This window comes from Balaenoptera acutorostrata, chromosome 20, assembly GCF_949987535.1.
Source record: "Balaenoptera acutorostrata chromosome 20, mBalAcu1.1, whole genome shotgun sequence".
Lineage (NCBI taxonomy): Eukaryota > Metazoa > Chordata > Mammalia > Artiodactyla > Balaenopteridae > Balaenoptera > Balaenoptera acutorostrata.
In genome coordinates this window covers 13,738,281-13,761,682 of record NC_080083.1, presented here as the reverse complement: position 1 = coordinate 13,761,682, position 23,402 = coordinate 13,738,281, and the positions used below count along the sequence as shown (strand labels likewise).

At 39.2% G+C, this 23,402-nt stretch overlaps 1 protein-coding gene across 1 annotated transcript in view; it reads left to right on the top strand.

The window, feature by feature from the left end:
- Positions 1 to 23,402, top strand: part of RPA1 (replication protein A1) — a 54,215-nt gene that overhangs the window by 15,367 nt on the left and 15,446 nt on the right. The window contains exons 3-7 of the mRNA XM_007177474.3: positions 342 to 420; positions 1,065 to 1,173; positions 9,048 to 9,136; positions 20,357 to 20,449; positions 22,715 to 22,847. Of these exons, the coding sequence (XP_007177536.1) occupies positions 342 to 420; positions 1,065 to 1,173; positions 9,048 to 9,136; positions 20,357 to 20,449; positions 22,715 to 22,847 (503 nt within the window). The remainder of the gene's footprint in view (positions 1 to 341; positions 421 to 1,064; positions 1,174 to 9,047; positions 9,137 to 20,356; positions 20,450 to 22,714; positions 22,848 to 23,402) is intronic.

Here is a 23,402-nt window from a genome sequence, read left to right as displayed (position 1 = left end):
TCTTTATCATGTTTCCTGCATAGTACCATACATATATTAGGTGCCTTATTGTATGTTTTTTAAATTAATTTTCAATCAAATTTGAGTTAAGGGAGAGAGAACAGAAGAGTATTGGCAACCTATTTTATTCTCGTTTATGTTGTGTTTAATGTTAGTAGAGAGAGGTTGGTGGGAGAATCATCAAATCCAATTTTCTTTTACTTGGATTTAGGTGTCAAGAGAATGGGCAAGCAGTTCAATTGTGTTGAACTATGGCGAACGCACTCTCCTGCCACTTAAGTTTACTGATCCCTGGGGACTGAGCAGACAACCTGGCTAATGAATCATGTTTTCTCTCCTAGAACATCCGTCCCATTGCTACAGGGAATAATCCACCCCGTTATCGACTGCTTATGAGTGATGGATTGAATACTCTGTCTTGTACGTATGATGTATAAATCTAGGAATTTGTATTCAAATAATAAAAGTGCACCCAACACTTTGATTGCAGTAATTGGAGCATTCCAGAAGTCTACATTGGCTTGGCTCTGCCTTCGTAAAGACAGAATTGCAGCTGGCAGAGAGCATTCTAACAATAGACTGGGTCGAGTGGAAAGCTGCCACTTGGCTTAATTAATTTTGTCTAACTGGTGCTCTGTGCTTTCTTTGATTAATTTCCCATAGGATGATATTGACATTTAGTGAATATGATTGGTTAGCTGTCCTATACTTGTCTTTTTGGGGTTTTATTTCTGTGTTGGAAGCTTTACAGGGAGAAAGGAGAGAATTTGCAGAGTATATACGTACTATCTCTAGTCACAAGGTAAGGACCTAAAAAAGATTTTTTAGTCTTTGTCATGAAACCTGAATGATGGAAAAGATGATTTGGGGCACTGAAATACTTAATTTCAGAGTAGCAGCAGCTGTTTAATGCACATCAAATTAATACTGTTTTTCACTATGCAGAGTCTGAGTAGTTTTAATATTTAAGGCATTGTTTTTCTTTGCTGGTACAGGTATGATCGGCTTTTAGATTGTCATGACTGAAATGTTTTAGAGACTGAAGTAATCTCTGTGCTTTTCAGCTTTCATGTTGGCAACACAGTTGAACCCTCTTGTTGAGGAAGAACGATTGTCTAGCAACTGTATTTGCCAGATTAACCGATTTATTGTGAACACTCTGAAAGATGGAAGGTATGTGGTATCTTTTTTTCTGTTCTATTGTGTTGTATAATGGGACTAATTTTTGAACAGAGAAGTTCATTGGATGCCAAAATTCAATTAGAAGTCGAAAAGCTTTCAGCTAAGAATTTACAACTATTTAGTTCTGAACTCAGGCAACTAAAATGTGGCACCAAAAGGAGAAAAATATGGAACCGAACTGGAAGTTTCGCAGCAGGAAATTAAAGCCGAATGCAGAACTCTTATTTCTAATCTCTTCAGCAGCACTGATTTTAGGATTCTCTTTTTAAGTATCTTTTAATGAAATGGGATCACTTATTAGGGCAAAAGAAGATATAATTAATTATGTAACACTGCCCTTTTTGCAGTCTTGAATCTTTCATAGTAAACGCTTTCTTCAGCCAACAGAGTATGCTAAATACCTACAAGATGCTACATGCTAGAGATTCAGTGGTGAACAGAACTGTTATTCACACCTGATTAACCACTGCTGAAATATGACGTTTTTTGTTGGCTAGCAGAGTCATATTTGCCAAATCTAGGGCAATTTAAAAGTCGAAATAAAAATAGGGACTCCCCAGTGGTCCACTGGTTAAGACTTTGCACTCCCAGTGCAGGGGGCCTGGGTTCGATCCCTGGTCAGGCAACTAGATGCCGCATGCTGCAACTAAAAGATCCTCATGCCGGAACGAAGATCCTGCACGCAGCAACAAAGATCCCGCCTGCCACAACTAAGACCCAGCGCAGCCAAATAAATAAATAAATGATTAATTAATTGAAAGTAAATAAGTAAATAAATAAATAATAACAGACTGCAACCTACTGAATAAAATAAGAATTCATAAGTCCATACTGAATAAATGAATACGGGGGGCGGGGAACAGAAAGCTTTTTCTTACAATAGAATGCCATGTAAAAATGTAAATGGATTGATGGAATTAGAAAATCACCATTTGGCAACCGTCGTAGTATTAATTCAGGCAGGAAACATTAATAGGTGCTATGTAAGCTTCCTGTGGCTGCCATAACAAATTACTGCAAATTTGGTGGTTTAGAACAACAGAAATTATTTTCCCTGGAAGTTAGAAGTTGAAGTCAGTTTCACCGGGCTGAGATCATGGTGTCGGTAGGGCCCGGCTCCTTCTGGGAGCTCTGGGAGAATCCATTCCTTGCCTTTTCCAGTTTCTGGTGGTTGCTAGCATTCCTTGGCTTACGGCTGCATCACTCCAATCTCTCCCTCCATGGTCACATTATCTCTTCTTCTGTCTATGCCAGGTCTGCCTCTGCCTCCTTCTTAGAAGGATATGTGGTTGCTTTTAAGGCCCATCGGATAATCTGGGATAAAATTGCCACTTCAATCCTTAGTTTAATCACATCTGCAAAGTCCCTTTTTGCCATATAAGGTAACATTCATAGGTTCCAGGGATTAGGACTTGAATATCTTTTGGTTGGGGGTGGTCATTTCGCCTACCACAAATGCTGAAACAAGTGGTAAAAATTTGATGGAGGAACAAGTTATTTATAGGGTAAAAGTACCTCCCCAGAGCATAATTATTAATTGTAAAAGGAAAAGAAGCAATTATAGTGGAGAAAGCTGGCAGACAGCACCTTATTCCAATGATTGACGTTAACATTACCAGTAATGGGACAAACAGAAGTCATGTATTACCTGGTAGGATGCAGTGAGAAGAACATAGCATCAGTACTATTATATTCTTGCCAAAGATGCATAATCTGTATCTAATCATGAGGAAGCCTCAGGTAAATTGAGAGACATTCTATAAAATAACTGATTTTCAAATTTCAAACATGGAAGTAAAAGAATCCTTCCCGATTCAGGGAGTCTAAAGAGATATAATTAAATATAACAAGTGATCCTGAACTGGATCCTATTGCTATTAAGCATATCATTAAGACAATTTATGAAACTTGAATGGATTCTGTGGATTAGATGGAAGAATTCTTTATGTTTCAAGTTCAGTAAGTTAACCAGGCTATGTCTCAAATGTCAGTGGTTCCTTTTTTTTTTTTTTCCCCCCCACCCCCGTGCATGGTGCCCTTTCAGTCTGCAGTTAGGAGTTAGATCTTTCTTTTTGTTGAGATTGTTCAGTTATTCCTTAATGATCTTTTCGTTTCATTTGAGTTCCAGTTTTTACTTATGTTTCTGTTTCATTTGAGTTCCAGGATAACTTTGTTCTCCATGTATGTCTTCAGTTTGCGCTAGTCTTTTTTCTAATGCATGCATTGGATTCATTTAAGATTTTCCAACAGATTATATATTATAGTTCAGTTTTTAGCTTTCTCTGTTCTGTTCCTTGATGTTTATAGTTTAAGTATGAGAAGTATAATGATACTGCTTTTGTTCTGTTTTTTCCTTAACTTTTCAAGCTCCCTTTTCTTCTCAGTCTCTTGTTTCATCTCATCTTTTGACTTTTATTGAACTCTTAGTCTTATTTTGCACACCACACTTGGGAAGTATTCCCTTTCTTGGCTTATGCTTTCCTCTAGATGGGATTGTTAATTGTCTCTGCCTCTTCTGTTCCTTTTATTTTTATACACTGTTGTGTGTTACATTGTTGCTATGTCATTTCTTTTTATCTTGTTCATGCTTAATGTGGACAGTTCTGTCCAGACTTCATTTGCTCTGACATAGTCTAGGCTAGGTACATCCCCTTGCCAACCTTCCCACTTGGGACCTGTTATCTTCCACTCCAGGCTACCTTGAGTGGTGCTTTCTAGCCACTTTTCTCTCCTCTAGGGCATGGTATAGGGGAGGGTGGAGAGCTTTGCTGTGGTTGAGTACTAAACCTCGAGCTCCATTCACTCCAGTCTGGGGTGGAGTTCCACTCCCGTGGGCTTTGCCTTATTTCACCGCCTCAGCATGGCTGCATGCTGTGTGTTCCTTCCTGCCTCTGCTGAGAACCTGTGTGTGTACGACCAGGTTTATTCCTTACCTTGACGGTCAGTTAGGTTTGATGGTCATTTAGGTTTATTACCAACAGTGCTTTAGCAGTCATCCTTGTACATTTATCTTTACATGCTCATGCTGTTATTTCTTAGGAGTTGTGGGGATCAAAGGACATCTGTTGTAGAAAGTATACCAATTAACATACTCAGGAGCCTTGTGTAAGAGTACCTGTTTCTGAATAGGCAAATACACAGACAGAAATTAGATTCGTGGTTTCCAGTGGTGGGGGAATGGAGAGTGACTGCCATGGAGCACAGGGTTTCTTTTTTGGGGTGGTAGAAATGTTCTGAAGTTAGGTAGTGGTGATGCTTGCACAACTCTGTAAATATACTAAAAACCACTGAATTGTACTTTTAAAGGATAAATTTTATGGTATGTGTTCAATAAACCTGTTTTTAGGGGGAAAAATACTTGTTTCCCCTTAACCTTGTCAACATAGCAGATATTACTGATTTTTAAAAAATAATTGCCAGTCATCATTATTTTAACTTAAATTTCTGTATTATAAAAGGAAAGCAATAGATATATAAAATAATAAATTCCCGTTAGTGAGGTCAAGTGTCTTTTCATATACTTACACTTTGTACTTTTTCTCTGAATAGCTTTTGATGATATACTTTGTCTTTTGCGTGTGTGTGTTCAGGGAGATGTGGAGGATGTGCTTTGTAAATCAGGGATATCAATTAATTCTTTGTTAGCTAATTCTTTATTAGACCTTGTAGTCTACCTTTATAGACTGTTTATGGTGTCTTGTGGAATTAAAGAATTTTTTTAAAATTTAGTCAGTTTTGTCCATTTTTTTCTTTATGGCTTCTGAATTTTGTAATTTGCTTAGGAAGCTTCCTGACTGGGTTATTTAAAAAACTTCTTAGTTCTTCAGACATTCTGTGGATTTTTTAAAGTAGATTTTGGTTCATCTGAGGTTTTGTTTTGTTTTTTAGTTTTAAAAGCAGTGGGATTATTTTAAGTTATTTAAGGTTTTGATTTTTGTTTTTTATTGAAGTATAGTTGATACCCTATATACCCTTTTATATAGGGTATGAAGGAGGAATTTAGCTTAATTTTTCCCAAATGGATAGTCCATATCATGGAAGGCTTACAGTAAGGAGTTTATTTTATTCTAAGTGTGATGGGAAGCTGTAGGCTTTCGAGCAGGGGAGTATTGGTACAGTCTGATTTAAGTTTTTTAGTTTCCAAGAGATTATTTTCATAGCTGTGTGGAGAGTTGATGGTTGGTGACAAAAACAGATAAAGAGAGACTAGTATTCCATTTATCTGACTCTGTTCTGTTTGCCATCTTTTCCTTTGATCTGCTTGTCTAGTCCCGTTGTCAGTGCCAGAGTTTGTTTTTTCTTTCTTTTTTTTTTTTTTGGTGACATCTTCTTGAGATATAATTCATATACCGTACAGTTCATCTATTTAAAGTGTAAAATAGTTTTTTACTATATTCAGAGTTGTGCAGCCATTACCACAATTAATTTTAGAATATTTTATTGCCCTCCAAATAAACCCTGTACCCTTTAGATATCACCCCCAAACTCCCTATCCTCCCAGCCCTAGACAACCACTAATCTACTTTCTGTCTCTATAGGATTTGCTTATTCTGGACGTTTCTTACAAATGAAGTCATATAATATGTGGTCCCTTGTGGCTGACCTCTTTTACTAAGCATGATATTTTCAAGGTTCATCCATGTTGTACCACATGTCAGTACGTCATTCCTTTTTATGGCCAAATAGTATTCCATTGTATAGATATGTCACATTTTGTTTATCTAGTCGTTTGGACGTTAGGGTTGTTTCCACCTTTTCGCTATTGTGAATAATGCTGTAGACGTTTGCGTACAAGTTTTTGTGTGGACATGTTTCCATTTATTTTATATATATCTAGGAGTAGAATTGTGTGTCAAATGGTAACTTTATGATTAAATTTTTGAGGAACTGCCAGATTATTTTCCAGAGTGGCTGCAGTAATTTACGTTCCCTCTAGCAATGTATGAGGGTTCCAGTTTCTCCACATCTTCATCAACACAGATAATTACATCTGCCATAGTGTTTCCAGGTAAAGTATCATCTGTAGAATATTTTAGTAACTTACAGATGATGTCTTCCTTTACTTTTTCTCCCCCCAAATTTTCTTCGTAGTTTTTCTTTCTTTTTTTAGTTTATTTATTTTTGGCTGTGTTGGGTCTTTGTTGCTGTGCGCAGGCTTTCTCTAGTTGTGGCAAGTGGAGACTACTGTTAGTTGTGGTGCTCAGGTTTCTCATTGCGGTGGTTTCTCTTGTTGTGGAGCACGGGCTCTACGCGCACGGTAGTTGCAGCATGCGGGCTCAGTAGTGGCTCGTGGGTTCCAGAACGCAGGCTCAGTAGTTGTGGTGTACGGGCTTAGTTGCTCTGCAGCATGTGGGATCTTCCCACACCAGGGCTCGAACGTGTGTCCCCTGCATTGGCAGGCAGATTCTTAACCACTGCACCACCAGGGAAGCCCACCTGGTAGTTTTTCTATATTTATTCTTCCATATTTATTATTCTTCTTCCATGTTTATTCTTTCAAGTATCAAAAAAAAAAACCAAAAGTCCTGTCGGAATACAAAGAACTGCAGTAAATTTACATAGTATTTGATACTAAGTCCATTCAAGAATATGGTATGTGAATCCCTATATATCCTGTTATCTGTCTTCAGATTATCACTTGATATCCAATCTTGTTTTATCTAAATACCTTCCACATCTACCCTCCTCTATAATTTTGAAGCAAATCTCGGACATATTTTTTCCTCCACAAATATTTTAGTATATATCTTTAAAAGGTAGTAATTCTTTTTTAAAAATTCCATTTTTACACCTAAAATATCAAATACTCTGTCACTGTTCAGTTTCCAACTATTCATGTGTGTGTGTAATTAATTTGTCTGTATCAGGATCCAAAGTAAAGTTCACACTGCAGTAGGTTGATAGTTCTTTTAAGTCTCTATGAATCTAGTTCCTCCTCCATGTCTTTTTTCCTCCCTTAGTGTTTATTTGTTGAAGAAACCAGGTCATTTGTACTTTATCCTCATGCACCGTTTCCCACAGTCTGGATTTTGCTGATTATATCTTTATAAAGTTGTAATGTGTCCTTGTCATCTGTGTTTTCTGTGAGTTGATATTGGTGTATTCTTTTGATGTGTTGCTGGATTCATCTTGCTGATATTTTAGTTAGGATGTATGTATATTACAAAATAAAATTAGTGGGTTTTTTTCGTGTATTTTTTCTTAGGTTTTGGTATTAGGGTAATGCTAAATGATAATAAGCCTTCCATTTTTCTATGTTATCCAAAATTTGGATACTTTTGGAAGGTAGTTAAAATACCACTAAATATCTATCAGAGAGTTTTTATAGTGAATCTGTATGTAATATTCAGAAACAGATAGTTTCAAGCTTATTTTATTGAAGTAATATAACCTTGATATGAAAACTTGATAAAGGTAGCACAAACTGATCAATTGCATGTGAAAATCCAAAATACAGCAGTCAGACCATTTAAAGAATCCATCACAATGAGGTTGGGCTTATTATTGCTTAAATAATTGCTCCAGACCATCTACTCTTTTTTTTTTTTCCTTTTGGCTGCGCTGTGTGGCATGCAGGATCTTAGTTCCCCGACCAGGAACCAAACCTGTCCTCCCTCCAGTGGGAGCACGGAGTCCTAACCACTGGACTACCAGGGAATTGAGTTTCCCATGTACTATATTTAATGTCCATCTCAACTATGCTAATTCAGGCCCCGTCAGTTCTTCCTTCTGTTGTTCCCTCTGCCTCCAGTTGTGTTCCCCTCAGACTCCTTCATATTGCAGTCCTCTTTAAAATACGAACGTGATTGTGACATTCTTGTTCAAGCACGTATTGAGCAACTACTGTGGACCAGTTGCTACAGTAAACACTGGAGGATACCTGCCATTACCGAAAGTGCAGTTTAGTAAGAGAAATAGATAATAAATAATGAATACACAACTAAAATATATCATATGTGAGTAAATAATCAAATAATGAACATAATTAACCCAAATATTAATAATTATATGTCAATATATATTAATTAAACCTGAGAGAAGTGACCTGAAGGAAAGAAATGATGGCTGTAGAAAGGAGTATAACAGAAAACTGATCTAAACCAAAGATTAAGGAAGCGTCTGAATATTAGATGAGGCAGAATGAGAGACCATCACAATCAGAAAGCGGCGTGTACAGAGGCCTTGTGGCAGGAGAGAGCGGAATGTACACCAAGAGCTGGAAGGAAACAGATGGTGGAGAGCAGAGCACCACGGGGAAACGGCGCGAGGTGAGCTGGAGAGGTTAGTGCGAGGCCAGACCTTACAGAGCCTCGTAGGCTGTGTGAAAAGGTTTTTAACTTTTGGCCGAAGGTCCTTGAGAAGTTATTGAAAGGTTTTAATCAGAATTAAAGATGGACAAAGAATTGGAAGTTCTTAGTTAATAGTAATCACAATTAAAAAATATCTGTAGTCATGGTTTTCACTGGGAAAAGGTAATTGTTCAGCTAAGTATATGTTTCTGAAAACAGATCATCTCTTGTGCCACATATTCTTGGGTTTAGTAATCTAAATTCTTATCATGTCATTTGCTCCTTGAAGATACAGTATGTAGTAAGGACACTGCATTTTAATTAAGGAACTAGCTGGGAAATGAAAACCCTGCAATCATAAAAGCCCTTGATAATGATACAATGAAAGATTAGGGAAATATTTATGTAGGAATTGATATCATATGTTTCTCAAGTTATTCAGTAATGAAAAACAATTGACAAAGGGAAATAGTTTTATCACAGTGATTATTGGGGGAAGCTTTTTAAGTAGCTTGTCGTTTGAAGGGCTTCTGAATTTATTTTTTCTAACATGTTTCTATTTCTTTGCCTTTGTAGGAGAGTGATTATTTTGATGGAGTTAGAAGTTTTGAAATCAGCTGAAGAAGTTGGATTAAAGATTGGCAATCCAGTGCCCTATAATGAAGGTAAAATGTTTTTTATAGGTTGTAGCACTCAACTGAATACCTCTTCATAGATTTGGAATTCTTCCTTTTGATATAGTTTGATTTGTTGCTCTTACCAAAACTAGTGATTTGGGAGTCTAGCAACCCAGGTTATTCTTTCATTTTTTTTTTTTTCAGTACTGAAGAAATGATGGTAGGACTCTGTAAAGGAAAACCTCTCTGTTTTTCTCTACACACAACAGTCATACATACTTCTGGCTCTTCTGTGACCAGATGTATGGGGTTTTTTTCTTCCCCCTGATAAGCAATTCTCCAGTTCTCTGTGGACACCAGCTGGGTCTCCTACAATTCAATTTAGTTCTGACACTAGCTACCTGGAGTTAGCCTCAGATTTCACAGGGTAAGGGCTCAGTTCCACTGGACTGCCTCCACCCCTCACCCCCTCTCCCCTTCAGTCCAGAGTCCAGGCTGGTACTTCCCTGGTGGCGCAGTAGTTAAGAATCCGCCTGCCATTGCAGGGGACACGGGTTCGAGCCCTGGTCCGGGAAGATCCCACATGCCGTGGCGCAACTAAGCCTGTGCGCCACAACTGCTGAGCCTGTGCTCTAGAGCCTGCAAGCCACAACTACTGAGCCCACGCTCCGCAACTGCTGAAGCCTGCGTCTCTAGAGCCCGTGCTCCACAACAAGAGAAGGCACCGCAATGAGAAGCCCGCGCACCACAACGAAGAGTAGCCCCTGCGCGCCGTGGCTAGAGAAAGCCCGCGTGCAGCAACGAAGACCCAACGCAGCCAAAAATAAATAAATAAAACTTTAAAAAAAAAAAAAAAAGTACAGGTTGTTATCTATGCTTCTGACCAACTGGCTATAAATTGTAGCTTCCTACAACTCCCTCCTCAGGTTCAATTAGAGTGATTTGCTAGAGTGGCTCACAGAACTCAGAGAAACAATTTGCTTACGAGATTACCGGTTCATTACAAAGGCTATAACTCAGGAACAGTGAGGTAGAAGGGCAGGCATAAGGCGAGGTATGGGGAAAGGGGTGCAGAGCTTCCATGCCCTCGGTGTGCCATCTGCCTCGGACCTTCATGTGTTCACCAGCAGAGGCTCACCTAATCCTGCCCTTTGGGGTTTTTACGGAGGCTTCCTTACTTGGGCATGATTGATTGAATCATTGGTGATTAGTTCGAGGGGCTGCTCCAGCCCCTCTAGCAGTTATTTTGAGTATCTTAGTCTGTAATGTCCGTCTCCCAAAAGGGGAAGAAGAGAAAAATGAAGTGGGAAGAAAGGGTGCCAGCCCCTTAAATCCCTGGAAAGCACTTCAGCAGAGGGCTCAGGGCTTGCAACACTGGAGGAAGCAACAGCAATGGTCACTGTCTCGTTGCACCTCTGTGATCAGAAGCAGCATTCACAGCACAGATCGCCAGTATGTGGAGGACAGGGTCCTTTCTGCCCACCTCAGTTCCAGAAACTGTGTGCAGGCTGCTCCAGGAACAGGCCCACTGCTGTGTGCCACGTGGCTGAGGGGCGGGGAATGGGTAGCCCTTACTGTGCTAAGGGCTGGAATTGGTGGGAATTCACCAACCAGGCCTTCCCCTGAAGTTGCAAGCCTTCTATAGACTTCTGAATTCAAAGTAGTTATAACAGACGAATTCTGCCAGTGCAGTTGTAGTCTAGGTTGAGAGAGAGATTCCTGGTGCTTCCTACTCTGCTGTCTTTCCAGAATCCTTTCAACAGTGATTATCTCTTTTTTTTTTTTTTTTTAATTTTTTTTTATAGCTACTTTATTTATTTATTTATTTATTTTTGGCTGTGTTGGGTCTTCAGTTCGTGCGAGGGCTTTCTCTGGTTACGGCAAGTGGGGGCCACTCTTCATCGCGGTACGGGGACCGCTGTTCATCGCGGTGCGCGGGCCTTTCACTATCGCGGCCCCTCCCGTTGCGGGGCACAGGCTCCAGACGCGCAGGCTCAGCAGCTGTGGCTCACGGGCCCAGCTGCTCCGCGGCATGTGGGATCCTCCCAGACCAGGGCTCGAACCCGTGTCCCCTGCATTATCAGGCAGACTCTCAACCACTGCGCCACCAGGGAAGCCCAACAGTGATTATCTCTTGATAATAACTTTTATTTTCTTGTGAAAATATATAGGAAAGCCCAATGAAATCAGAAAAATTTAATTACTTTAAACAAGAGAGACAATAATAGTTTAGAAAAAAAGTCAAAAGAATCATTAGATCACTGACTCGAGAAGGCTTGTCTGCCCCTCCATCAAGTCAAATAAACATGAAATGAGAGGGAATTCCCTGGTGGTCCAGTGGTTAGGACTCCGTGTGCTCACTGCTGAGGGCCCGGGTTCAACCTCTGGTCTGGGAACTAGGATCCCACAAGCCGTGCGGCACGGCCAAAAAAAAAAAGTAGAGCCTCATTGTTCACCAAGATAAACTCCAGATTTGTTTAAAAAGTTAAAAAATGAAACCATTAAAAATAATAAAGGGGCTTCCCTGGTGGCGCAGTGGTTGAGAATCTGCCTGCCAATGCAGGGGACACGGGTTCGAGCCCTGGTCTGGGAAGATCCCACATGCCGCGGAGCGGCTGGGCCCGTGAGCCACAATTGCTGAGCCTGCGTGTCTGGAGCCTGTGCTCCGCAACAAGAGAGACCGCGATAGTGAGGGGCCCACGCACCGCGATGAACAGTGGACCCCGCTTGCCGCAACTAGAGAAAGCCCTTGCACAGTAACGAAGACCCAACACAGCCATAAATAGATAAATAATAAATAAAAATTAAAAAAAAAAAATAGGGACCTCCCTGGTGGTGCAGTGGTTAAGAATCCACCTGCCAATGCAGGGGACACAGGTTCGATCCCTGGTCTGACAACATCCCACATGCCGTGGAGCAACTAAGCCCGTGCTCCACAACTACTGAGCCTGCACTCTAGAGCCCATGAGCCACAACTACTGAAGCCCACGCGCCTAGAGCCCGTGCTCCGCAACAAGAGAAGCCACTGCAATGAGAAGCCTGCACGCAGCAATGAAGACCCAACGCAGCCAAAAATAAATTTAAAAAAATAAATAAATAAAGAGAAACGGGGGCTTCACTGGTGGTCCAGCCGGTAAGACTCTGCGCTCCCAATGCAGGGGGCCCAGGTTTGATCCCTGGTTGGGGAACTAGATCTCACATGCATGCCGCAACTAAGGAGTCCACATGCCGCAGTGAAGATCCTGCATGCCGCAACCAAGACCTGGCACAGCCAAAATAAATAAATAAAAATAAAATAAATATTTTAAAGAAATAAAAGAGAATGGGGCTCTATAAATGGATTGGAATAATTCACAATGAATATATGATTACATTAAAATTTAAAAATTTGCATGTTAGAAAGGTGTGCAAACATAAACTAGGATAAAATAGTTACAAAAGATAAGTCTGACAAAGGGTTAATCTTTAATATTTACTAAATTTTTTACAAGGGAAAATTTTTTTGTATTTATTATTATTATTATTGATATTATTTTTTTCAAGGAAAAATTCTCCAGTAGGAAAGCAGGCATTGGATGAGAAGAAACACTTCACAGTAGAAGGAAAACAAATGGCCAATACATAAGAAAAAATATTAACCCTTACTGGTCATTTTTGTATTGTTCCTTTAACTATTACATCTTGTTCCTTTAAGTATTATCACCTTTAAGTATTATGTTAGCTGTAGGTTTTTCATAGATTCTTTTTATCACTATGAGGAAGTTTACTTCTATTCCTCGGTTGCTGAGAGTTTTTATCAGGAATAAAAGGTGAATTTTGTCAATTTTTTTTCTGTGTCTGTTGATGATCATATCGTTTTTCTTTTTTCATTGGTTAATTATATTCATTAATTTTTGAATGCTAAACCAATCTATGATTTCTGGGGTACGTCTTATGTCATGATCTCTTTCTACTTTTTATGTATTGTTGGATTTGATTTGCTAAATCAAGCAAATCCACTTGATGTGATGTGATTTTGTTTAGAATTTTTACATCTATATTATGAGGGGTATTGGTCTGTAATTTTGTCATACCTTGTCTAATTTTGGTATCATAGTAATCCTGGCCTCCGAAAATGAGTTAGAAAGTGTTCCCTCTTAAATTTTATGCAAAAGTTTATGTGGAATTGGTATTAATTCTTTCTTAAATATTTCGTAGAGTTTACCAGTGAAACCATCTGGCCCTGATACATATATATTTTTTTATGGAACGGCTTTAAACTACAAATGCAGTTTCTGTAACAGATACATAGTCATTCACATTGATTGTGTGTTGCAAGAAATTTGACCATGTTATTTAAGTTGTTGAATTTATTGGCCTATATCAAAGTAAATAGAATAAATGTTCCAATTAAAAGGCAGAAACTATCAGATTGGATAAAATAAATATAGTCCCTTACTATCCTTTCAGTGTCTGTAGAAACTGGTGATGTCACCTCTTTTAGACCTGATATTGGTGATTTGTGTCTCTTTTTTTTCCTGATAAGTCTGACTAGGGGTTTATCAATTTTATGGACCTTTTCAAAGAATGAAGCTTTTGCTTTCCATTGTATATATAGACCACATCTTTTATCGTTTTTTTTTTTTTAATTTATTTATTTTTGGCTGTGTTGGGTCTTCGTTGCTGTGCGTGGGCTTTCTCTAGTTGCGGCGAGCAGGGGCTACTCTTTGTTGCGGTGCGTGGGCTTCTCATTGCAGTGGCTTCTCTTGTTGCAGAGCACAAGCTCTAGGCACGCAGGCTTCAGTAGTTGTGACACACGGGCTCCGTAGTTGTGGCTTGTGGGCTCTAGAGCGCAGGCTCAGTAGTTGTGGCGCATGGGCTTAGTTGCTCCATGGCATATGGGGTCTTCCCAGACCAGGGCTCGAACCCATGTCCCCTGAATTGGCAGGTGGATTCTTAACCACTGTGCCACCAGGAAAGTCCCTTCAGGTGGTTTTTTGTTTTGTTTGTTTGTTTTGTGGCCACGCCATGCAGCTGCAGGATCTTAGTTCCCCGGCCAGGGATTGAACCCAGGCCCCCTACAGTGGAAGCCTGGAGTCCTAACCACTGGACCACCAGGGAATTCCCCCTTCAGGTGTTTCTTAATGAAAATATAACCAAATACATAAATTATATATTTTCATTCATAATCCACTTTGCTTACACCAAAGGCAGGATACTATGTACACTATCTTGTCTCTTTTTTTTATCCTGTTGTGTTTTTTTAAAATTTCGACCTAGAGATATTTTCATACATATACTTAGAGATCTTCCTTATTTTTATTTATTTATTTTTAACAGTATAGAGTATTCTGTTGTGTGACTATTCCATAGTTTAAGCAGCCCTTTATTGATGGGCACTTGGGTGTTTCCATACTCTGGCTATTAAAACAGTGCTGCAGCAGATAACTTTATACATATGCAGGTACATGGTCAGAGGGGGTTTGATTGCCAGAGGTGAGATTGTTGGATCAATGGATAAATGCCTTTGTGGTGGGTAGATATGCTTGGGTTCCCTCCATAGGATAGTATCATTTTGCATTCCAGCAGTATGTGAAAATACTGGTTTCTTCACAGCTATGCCAACAGAGTATGTTGTTAATCTTTTGATTTTTTTTACCAATCTGATAGATGAAAACTCGCATCTCAATGTAGTGTTTAATTTGTATTCTGAGCAAGGTTAGTATCCTTTTAAATGTTTAAGGGCTTTTTATTCTCTGTGAACTGTTGTGTTGTCCATTTTTCTTTTGGGTTGTGTATCTTTTTCTTCTCAATTTTTAAGAGAGTTCTTTAAAAAAAATAGAGGAATTAGTCCTTTGTCTCTGATATGAATTACAACGTCTTTCTGACTTTGCTTATGGTGTTTTTTTTGCTATGCAGCAGTTTACTTTTGCTTTTATGAAGTTGAATTTTCCAGTTCTTTTTTTTTTTTTTTATGACTTTGGGGTTTTGAGCCATAGTTAGAAAGGTCTTCCTCACTGAGTTATAAAGGTATTCACTCATGTTTTATTCTAGTACTTGTGCAGTTTCATTGTTTGTATTTAAATCATCCATGCTGCTTCTCTCTTACAGTTGTGATGTCTTGATTTGTGGTGTTTTGGGCTTCACTTTCACATAATTTGCAATTTGTCTTTTTCCCCTAGTTTCACTAACGATGCAGTCTGTATGTGGGATGCTTGTTTATGGGACGGGTATTCATTCTTCTTGTTGCTCTCTATGATTTTTAGAAGAAGTGGGAAGGTTTTGGACTAGGTCATCACCATGCTTCTTCCAGAAATGGAACGTTCTAGATTTAATTTTTACCTACACCAAACATAATAATTTGGTTCTTTAAATTGGAAAGGGAAAGCTGGAGCCTATTCAGGTAAAATTCTAAAATATTAAATTGGAACATCACAATTGTTTTGCAGTAGTAAAATTTTGTTAAGATGAGCACATTGGTTATCTTATTCTCAGCTTTTAGGAAGGAGAGTCAAGACAAAGTGATACTTAGAATCTCTATGAAATCTTTGGATGCCTTAGGGGTGAGGGAGAGATGATTATGCCCAACTTACCACCTTTCGCCAGATTTCTTACATTTTTTATGTTGTATTTAATTGAATGGTTGCTTTGGACATTTTGCCTTTCAGGGGCAAAAGTATTTGAGGTAAAGATGGAGATGAAAGGGTTAAAAGATGATTACCACTTGAGGTCTGAACTATACAACTGTGGAAAACACTCCTTTGTCTCAATACCCAGTTCCTCTGGCTCTTCCCTTTCTTCAGGGTCTGTTAAAGTGCAGAGGGATGAGATGAAATTTTGCTGTTAAAGAGTATTTGCTATTGAATTTCATTGTAACTGGATCAGTAACACATTGTTACTTGGGCCATCATGAAAATAGTTTTGTTATAGTGACTACTACCTTATGGGTGTATTTGACAGAAGTGGTTTCTAATTGTCTATTGGAAAGCAAGGAGACTGTTATTAGTAGATAGAGAACTAAAGTTAGATTTGTATCCTCCTAGCACCTAACCCAGACCTGTGACGTATCAGATGACCTAACTCACTAGACCCAGCCCAGAAATAGGCAGAGGAATTGCAAAATGTGCATTGAAATTGTCTCATGGTACTAGTACCACATTAAGTAAAGATACTTAGAGAATTTTCAAAATGTGAGAAGTAAAATTTCAAACATAGTTCATTTTTCATACAATATTGGGTTGGATGGCTTTAAATCTCCCATATTTACCATTATATAGTTTTTAATCAGTATGTATATTAGTTCTATGAACCTACACTATTTCTAACCACAGTATTATACTTAGACTTAAATTTCTTAGCTTGTTGCTTAGTTATTAGTATCACTCATTATTGAAGGATACTAGCTGGAATTTTTTTCAGCCTGACTCTGTCCATTTTCTGCAAATAAGAAATTGTAATTATTGGATCAATGGATAAATGCCTTGGAAATGGATTATTGACTCTTCCTTAAATTCTTTGTGGTGGTTGTTAAGAAAGTAATTGTTGGTAGAAATTGAGTTTTTTGTTACTCTGTATACTCTGTTGTCTGTTGGCTGATTTTTCTCAGCTGGTGGCTCATTTACTATTATAATGATAATAAAAATGATAGGTGTGAGTGCAAGTAACTTGAGGAGCTAGAGTCTGCTTTTAAATATCCTATATCCCTCCTGGGTCAGAGCCGGTGATAGGAAGCTAGCATACAGCAAAAAGGTCTAAGAATTATGACCTTGATCCACCTTATTGGAATGATTTGGTTTGCAGGTGACATAAAACTGAAGATTATCAGAAGTTGAATATCTGTATTACTGCTTTGGGGTATAATTTTAATTTTTAGGGAGATTATTATTTAGTTGTGTACTGATTTCTTTTACATCTTATGGTCATTGGTTGTATTGTAGTGCATTAAATTGAAGGGCAGTTGTTGCTATTTATTTATTTAAATTAAATTTAATTAATTAATTTATTTTTTGGCTGTGTTGGGTCTTCGTTTCTGTGCGAGGGCTTTCTCTAGTTGCGGCGAGCGGGGGCCACTCTTCATCGCGGTGCGCGGGCCTCTCACTATCGCGGCCTCTCTTGTTGCAGAGCACAGGCTGCAGACGCGCAGGCTCAGTAGTTGTGGCTCACGGGCCCAGTTGCTCCGCGGCATGTGGGATCTTCCCAGACCAGGGCTCGAACCCGTGTGCCCTGCATTGGCAGGCGGATTCTTAACCACTGCGCCACCAGGGAAGCCCCAGTTGTTGCTATTTTAGAATGCACTAACATTCTTGCCATCCATTTGGCTTGGGAATGTCTCTTGTCTCTTCTGCCAGATTTACAAATGTGGTCCAAAGCAGGAATTAAGGATTGCTCTAATAAATGGATTAGTAGCTTTTCCTAACTACCAGATATTGTGGTTATTAGTTATGTTTTATATAATTAGAGTTCTGGCTTCCAGAATTGGTTGCTTAGGATTAAAAATTAACTAGATGGTGGTGAAGTTGAATAGATCTAGTCAGACAAACCTGGGTTCAAGACTAGGTTCTGTCTCTTCCTGTGTGACTCTGGGCAAGTTCCTTGACCTCTTAAACTCACTTTTCTCATCTGTTAAATGAGTACAATAATACTATCTATATATATTTTATAGAGAGAGCTAAAGAGTAAACGGAATAATGCACTTAACCTTGTACCTGGTACATAGTAAGCATTCAAAAAATTGTAGCTATTATGAACATGTCTATTACAGGGCCTAATTGGAGTTTTGTTAAATATACTATTTTCATTGACTCTAAGAATCCAATGATTATAAAACTATACCATTATATTATGTACTACTAAAAAGAAATTATAGCATTAATTTTAATCCATATGTTAAAATGTTTAAAAATCTTGATCTTGCAATAGGTAAATAGATAAGTTACATTTTAAAAAATTGTGGTAAAATACACATAACATAAAATTTACATCTTAGTCATTTTTTGTGTTGTATCGTTCAGTGACGTTCAGTACAGTCATTGTCATGCAACTGCCACCACCATCCACCTCCAGAGCTCTTTCATCACCCCAAACTGAAACTCTGCACCCATTAAACAGTCACTCCCCACTCCCACCCGTCCCTGGTAACCACCGTTCTACTATAGATACCTCATAAAGGTTAGTTACATTTTGATGGAAATGAATGTAAGAGATCAGCAAGATCCTGTGACCATGTCCTGTTCAGCAAGATACTTGGAGAAGCAGGCGTGGTGAGGAGGAAGGGACTTGAGAGTGTAGATGTGTTTGAGACAGTGGGAGGGGGAGGAACTAGGGTGGAGTATAGCAGGGATTTGTGTATCTTCATGGTTCCATCTTTGAATGTTTAAATCTTTTGGTTCATTTGAATAAAATTTCATGAAGCAGGTAAAAATACAGATTAAGGGAGTTTCCTGGTGGCACAGTGGTTAAGAATCCGCCTGCCAATGCAGGGGACACGGGTTCGACCCCTGGTTGGGGAAGATCCCACATGCCGTGGAGCAGCTAAGCCCGTGCGCCACAACTGCTGAGCCTGTGAGCCACAACTACTGGGCCCACGTGCCGCAACTACTGAAGTCCATGCCCTCTAGGGCCTGCGTGCCTCAACTGCTGAGCCCCTGTGCTGCAACTACTGAAGCCCATGCGCCTAGAGAGCCCGTGCTCCGCAACAAGAGAAGCCACCGCAATGAGAAGCCCACGCACTGCAACAAAGAGTAGCCCCCGCTCGCCACAACTAGAGAAAGCCTGCGTGCAGCAATGAAGACCCAATGCAACCAAAAAAAAATAAAATTACAGATTAATTTTTTTCCAACCACTTGGCCCCAATACTGTTTACTGAGCAATTCATCTTTTCCCTACTGATTTAAAAAAAGGTTCACTGTAGAATTTCAGAATGTTCCTTCATAAGACACATTGTCAAAGGAGAACAGTCCTCCCAAGCAATCTCACATGACACTCTATAAATTCAGAGGTAATGGAAAAGCTAAAACGTAAACACAAAAATTCATTGTCAATAATCTTGGCTCTTTTTTCCCTGTAAATGAGGCCTCTCAATTTTTCTCTCTATAGGAAGAACTAAATAAACAGTTCTGTTTAACCCTTTTAATTTGATGCTAAATTAATTTTACTCTAATGGCACTGTTAACTCTCATTTAGTTATACCAGTTAAGAGTACCTTTGGCAGGAGGAAAGGAAATCAGTGTGCAGTGTGCCCATGTGAGTTAGGGCCTTGGAAAACCCAGCAGGAATAAACTCAGTGGTGGAAGAAGCAGAGGCAAGGCGGCAGGCAGGGAGCTTTTCCAGGGGTGCTCACCATGTCTGTTCTTACGGCTCTCTAGGATATGTTTTGAGCTGCACTTGTGTGCTGCAGGCACTCTTAGTGAGCAGCCCAGATTGGGTTGACTTCTACTTTTAGTGCCAATCACAAAGGCAACATCAAATTCCATAAATCTATTATTTTTTTAAAGTAAGTGTATTTTTGCAATTTTAACATTCTTCAGTTTCATAAACATTTGCAGAAGGGGTGAGGGGCAAATAAATACTCTGATGGTGTGGCATTTCTTATTTTCTGCTTGAGAGACATGTTCGTTTCCCCTCCTTTTCCTTTTAATCTTACTGTCTCCCCTCCACAGCTGCTTCTGAACTCCATCCTCATCTCTCCTGCTGTGACAGTTCACTAGCCTTCACAGTACCGAAGGCGCTTTCAACTCTTATTTTCCACCAACTGTCAGTTGCAAAATAAGGTTGCTTTGTTTGGGAGGGAAAGGGTAGAATCCTTTCTGAATGTCTTCTTTCCCTTTGAAGCAGGAGCACTTCAGAGACAATTGAACTGCTTTTAGGTTTTTGTTACCACCCAGCTTTTTCTTCTGATAGATCCTGCCGTGAACACAGTTCTGTTGATAACATCGATTTGTTGCTATGGAAATAGTGGTAATGTCACAGATTCAGCTCAGTGACTTTACTTCAGGTTCACGTGGGAGAAATGGGCAAGGCTTTAGGGGAGAACCTCATTAAAACCAAAAGCTATCAATTATAAGCAGGTGAAAGGTAAATGGAGCCAGCCTTTTAGGTAATGAAAACATAAGTGTGAACCCCTAGCACATTCGCTGCATGCAGTTGAGTGCCCCAGCGTGAATTCCAACCCACAAGAGTCTTTGACAAAATCAGAAATTTACACTTCCTCAGAGTATTTCTTCTACTTAAGTTTAAGTCTCTTAACCCAAATTACTTGCACTAAAATGGTCTTTCTCTTTTGATCACCAGGGCACGGACAACAGCCAGTAGTTCCTCCTCCAGTCTCAGCAGCAAGTCCGCCAGCCAGCAGGCCCCAGCAACAGAATGGGAGCTCGGGAGTGGGTGAGGCTGCCACGTGAGGATGCGTGCTGATTGCGTGTGGCAGGCTTTCGAATGATGGTTTGAAATTTAATCTGAGACTAAAGGGAGTTTTCAAAATGCTATTCCTGACAGTTGCTTCTTGAAAAGAATAATTCCAGTTCTTCTTGGAATTATTGTAAAGTGTGTGATTGAAAAAATGATTAAAGACTGTCTTTTAAAGATACTTAATATGCTTTTTTTAAAAAAAATCAGAATGATACACTGTTCTTTGTTAACAGTTTATCTGGTAGTTTCTCACTTACACCGTCTTGACTTTGTGAATTACATACCTTTTAAATTCTCGCCTTTTAACTCTTTAGGATCCGCTTATTAAATTTGGCTTGTCTGTCTCCAGGTTTCCCATCTGGGGCTCTTGTGGGTATTTATCTTAGCTTGAAGACAGTATCATTTATGTTGGTCATAGGTCCTGCTTCTCTGTCTCACGGATGAGAAATAGTTTCTTCTTTTTAACTTTCTCTTGAGCAGGTCCTGAGAGGCTGTAATGGAATCATCTTGTTTACTTTCTGGCCTTTGCTTTAGGAACCTCCTCATGTGGGATGTCACCATTGAAAATTATGATTTGTAGAGTTTGGTTGGAATTTATTTTTAGAGTTTCTTTTTTCTGTCCCAGCTTCACATACACCACCTATTCCCCTCCCCTCAACTATTAGTTTCTGTTTCTCAATGCTAAGATTCTAAGAAAAGCAGGGTTAAGACGTCACTGATGTTTCTGTGAAACTTGAAGGACATAAGTCTTTTTCCCCATTAGTCTTTGATGTTTTAATCTACCTTGCAAGAGCTAGCTATCTTCTATCCATCTCCCTTTCTAAGTGGATCTATTTATACAGAACTCTCAAATTATGTACTGTTGAAGAGGGGTGGTAGAATAGATTATCTAAAATGGTAAATACCCTAATAGTCACTTCCTTATTAGGCTAAAATACAAATAGTATGTTATTCTTTTCCCCACCCCCCACCCCTACAGATTTATCTTTCCAGTTGTCTATCTTTGGCTTATATTGAGATTGATTTTAAAAAATCAGTTAACATTCCCTAAACACATAACTGGGTGCTGAAAGAAAAAGGACTGGAAGTGTATGAGGGGAGGCTGCCTGCCAGCATGAGAACTGGATGTGTGTGTGTTTTGTGTAATTGTGTATTGTATACTAGGTATGTGTAGACACACACACAGATATTCTGCAGAGTATGTGTGCTTCCTTGTGTCACCTTGAGGTGATTGTTACTGTTGTGTGTGTAGTCGTTTCTTGACTCCCCAGTTAGAAGAGAAAATTTGAAGATCTGGGACCGTGTATGTATATTTTTTACTAAGTGCTACAAATGCCTAGAATAGTGCAATACGGGCTGTGGAAACTCAATAAGTAAATGCCAAGTAATGGAAGATTTACATTTCTAGCCAGATGCCATCCTGAAGAAATGTTTTGATATAGAATATATGAAATCATTGGACGAAATTATCTTTTCTGAATTTGGAGGTTGAAGCTTTATAGAAACAGCATGCATGTAAAAGATTTCATCTGCTTACAGGCTTTACGTAATTACGTATCCTTCCCAAGTGCAAGACAGCTTCTTAGGCTTGGATAAAGGAGTCAAGAAGGGGTCCCGAAAGCCAGCCACCTACTTGTCTTGAACCGAAAACTGATTCTTGCCCTTTGCTCCCAACTAAACCCAATCCCGTAAACTTCATTCTAGACTTTCCGTGCCTGTAAGACCAGTTGAGAACTGGGAGTTTTCTGGGGATGTTTTGAGGCGATATATTTGTGATAGGTATCCTTCACCTCAGATGGTTCACCCACTGTGTCCCTTAATTCCTAGCATTTCCTTTTGCTTTTTCTCTTATGCAACTAGTGACTTGTCATCAGTTTTACCAGTCAAGAAGGTTGATTTTCTTTCTCTGACCCATTATCCTGCCTGTTGATACACGGGAAAAGTTTAAGAGGGTTGACCTCCGAAATAGCAGTGTCTGGATTCATTACCATTATTATCTTGACCTCAGGGCGTAAGTCAGCACATACAGTTGTGAACATCTGTGTGCCCAGCCTTCATCCTAGATCTGCCTCTAGCCTCCTGTTTCAGTCTCTGTTTGATGTCCAGATCTCTTGATTATTTAAAAGGAAAAACTTTGTCTCTCATCTTGTATGATGTCACTAGTAATTGAGAGTTCTTGCAAAGCTTACTATAAAATTTAAATAAAATAATTATTGTCCTTCTTTGTGTTTGTTTTTAAAGGTACCACTGTATCTAAGATTTTTGGTGCCTCAAAGACATTTGGAAAACCTGGAGGTACCAGCCTAGGGAACACCTCCGGGGGAACACAGGCCAAAGTGGTACCCATTGCCAGCCTCACCCCTTACCAGTCCAAGTGAGTTATTTCATGGAATAAGTTCAGAAGGGACTTAGAAAAGAATATAAGAGGTTATTATGGGCTCTTCAGTTACTTGTATGTGAACTTCAGGATTACCACACATAAAATAGGTTTCCTCCTTTTTTTTTTCTCTAGAGGGGGAGGAGATAACAAATTGTGGCAACCTTTAACTCTCAATAAAAGAATGGCAAAAAGAGCAATCATCCATAGCCTATGGAATTTCATTCGTTTTAAAATAATTTGAAATTTAAAAGATTTAATGTTTCAAGAATCAGTTGGTAGTCCTATGAGTAAGAATAAATTTTCTAATTCAGAAGGTATTTTATCTTGTCATATAAATAGGTGACTTTTAGTCTAAAAATTATTACTCTGATTTAGTTGGCTAAAAGAATCTGTGCTGTTTGTATTAACCATAGTAATATAACCTGAACAGATATTTCTTTTTTTTTTTTTTTTTTTTTTAATTAATTAATTTATTTATTTTTGGCTGTGTTGGGTCTCCGTTTCTGTGCGAGGGCTCTCTCCAGTTGCGGCGAGCGGGGGCCACTCCTC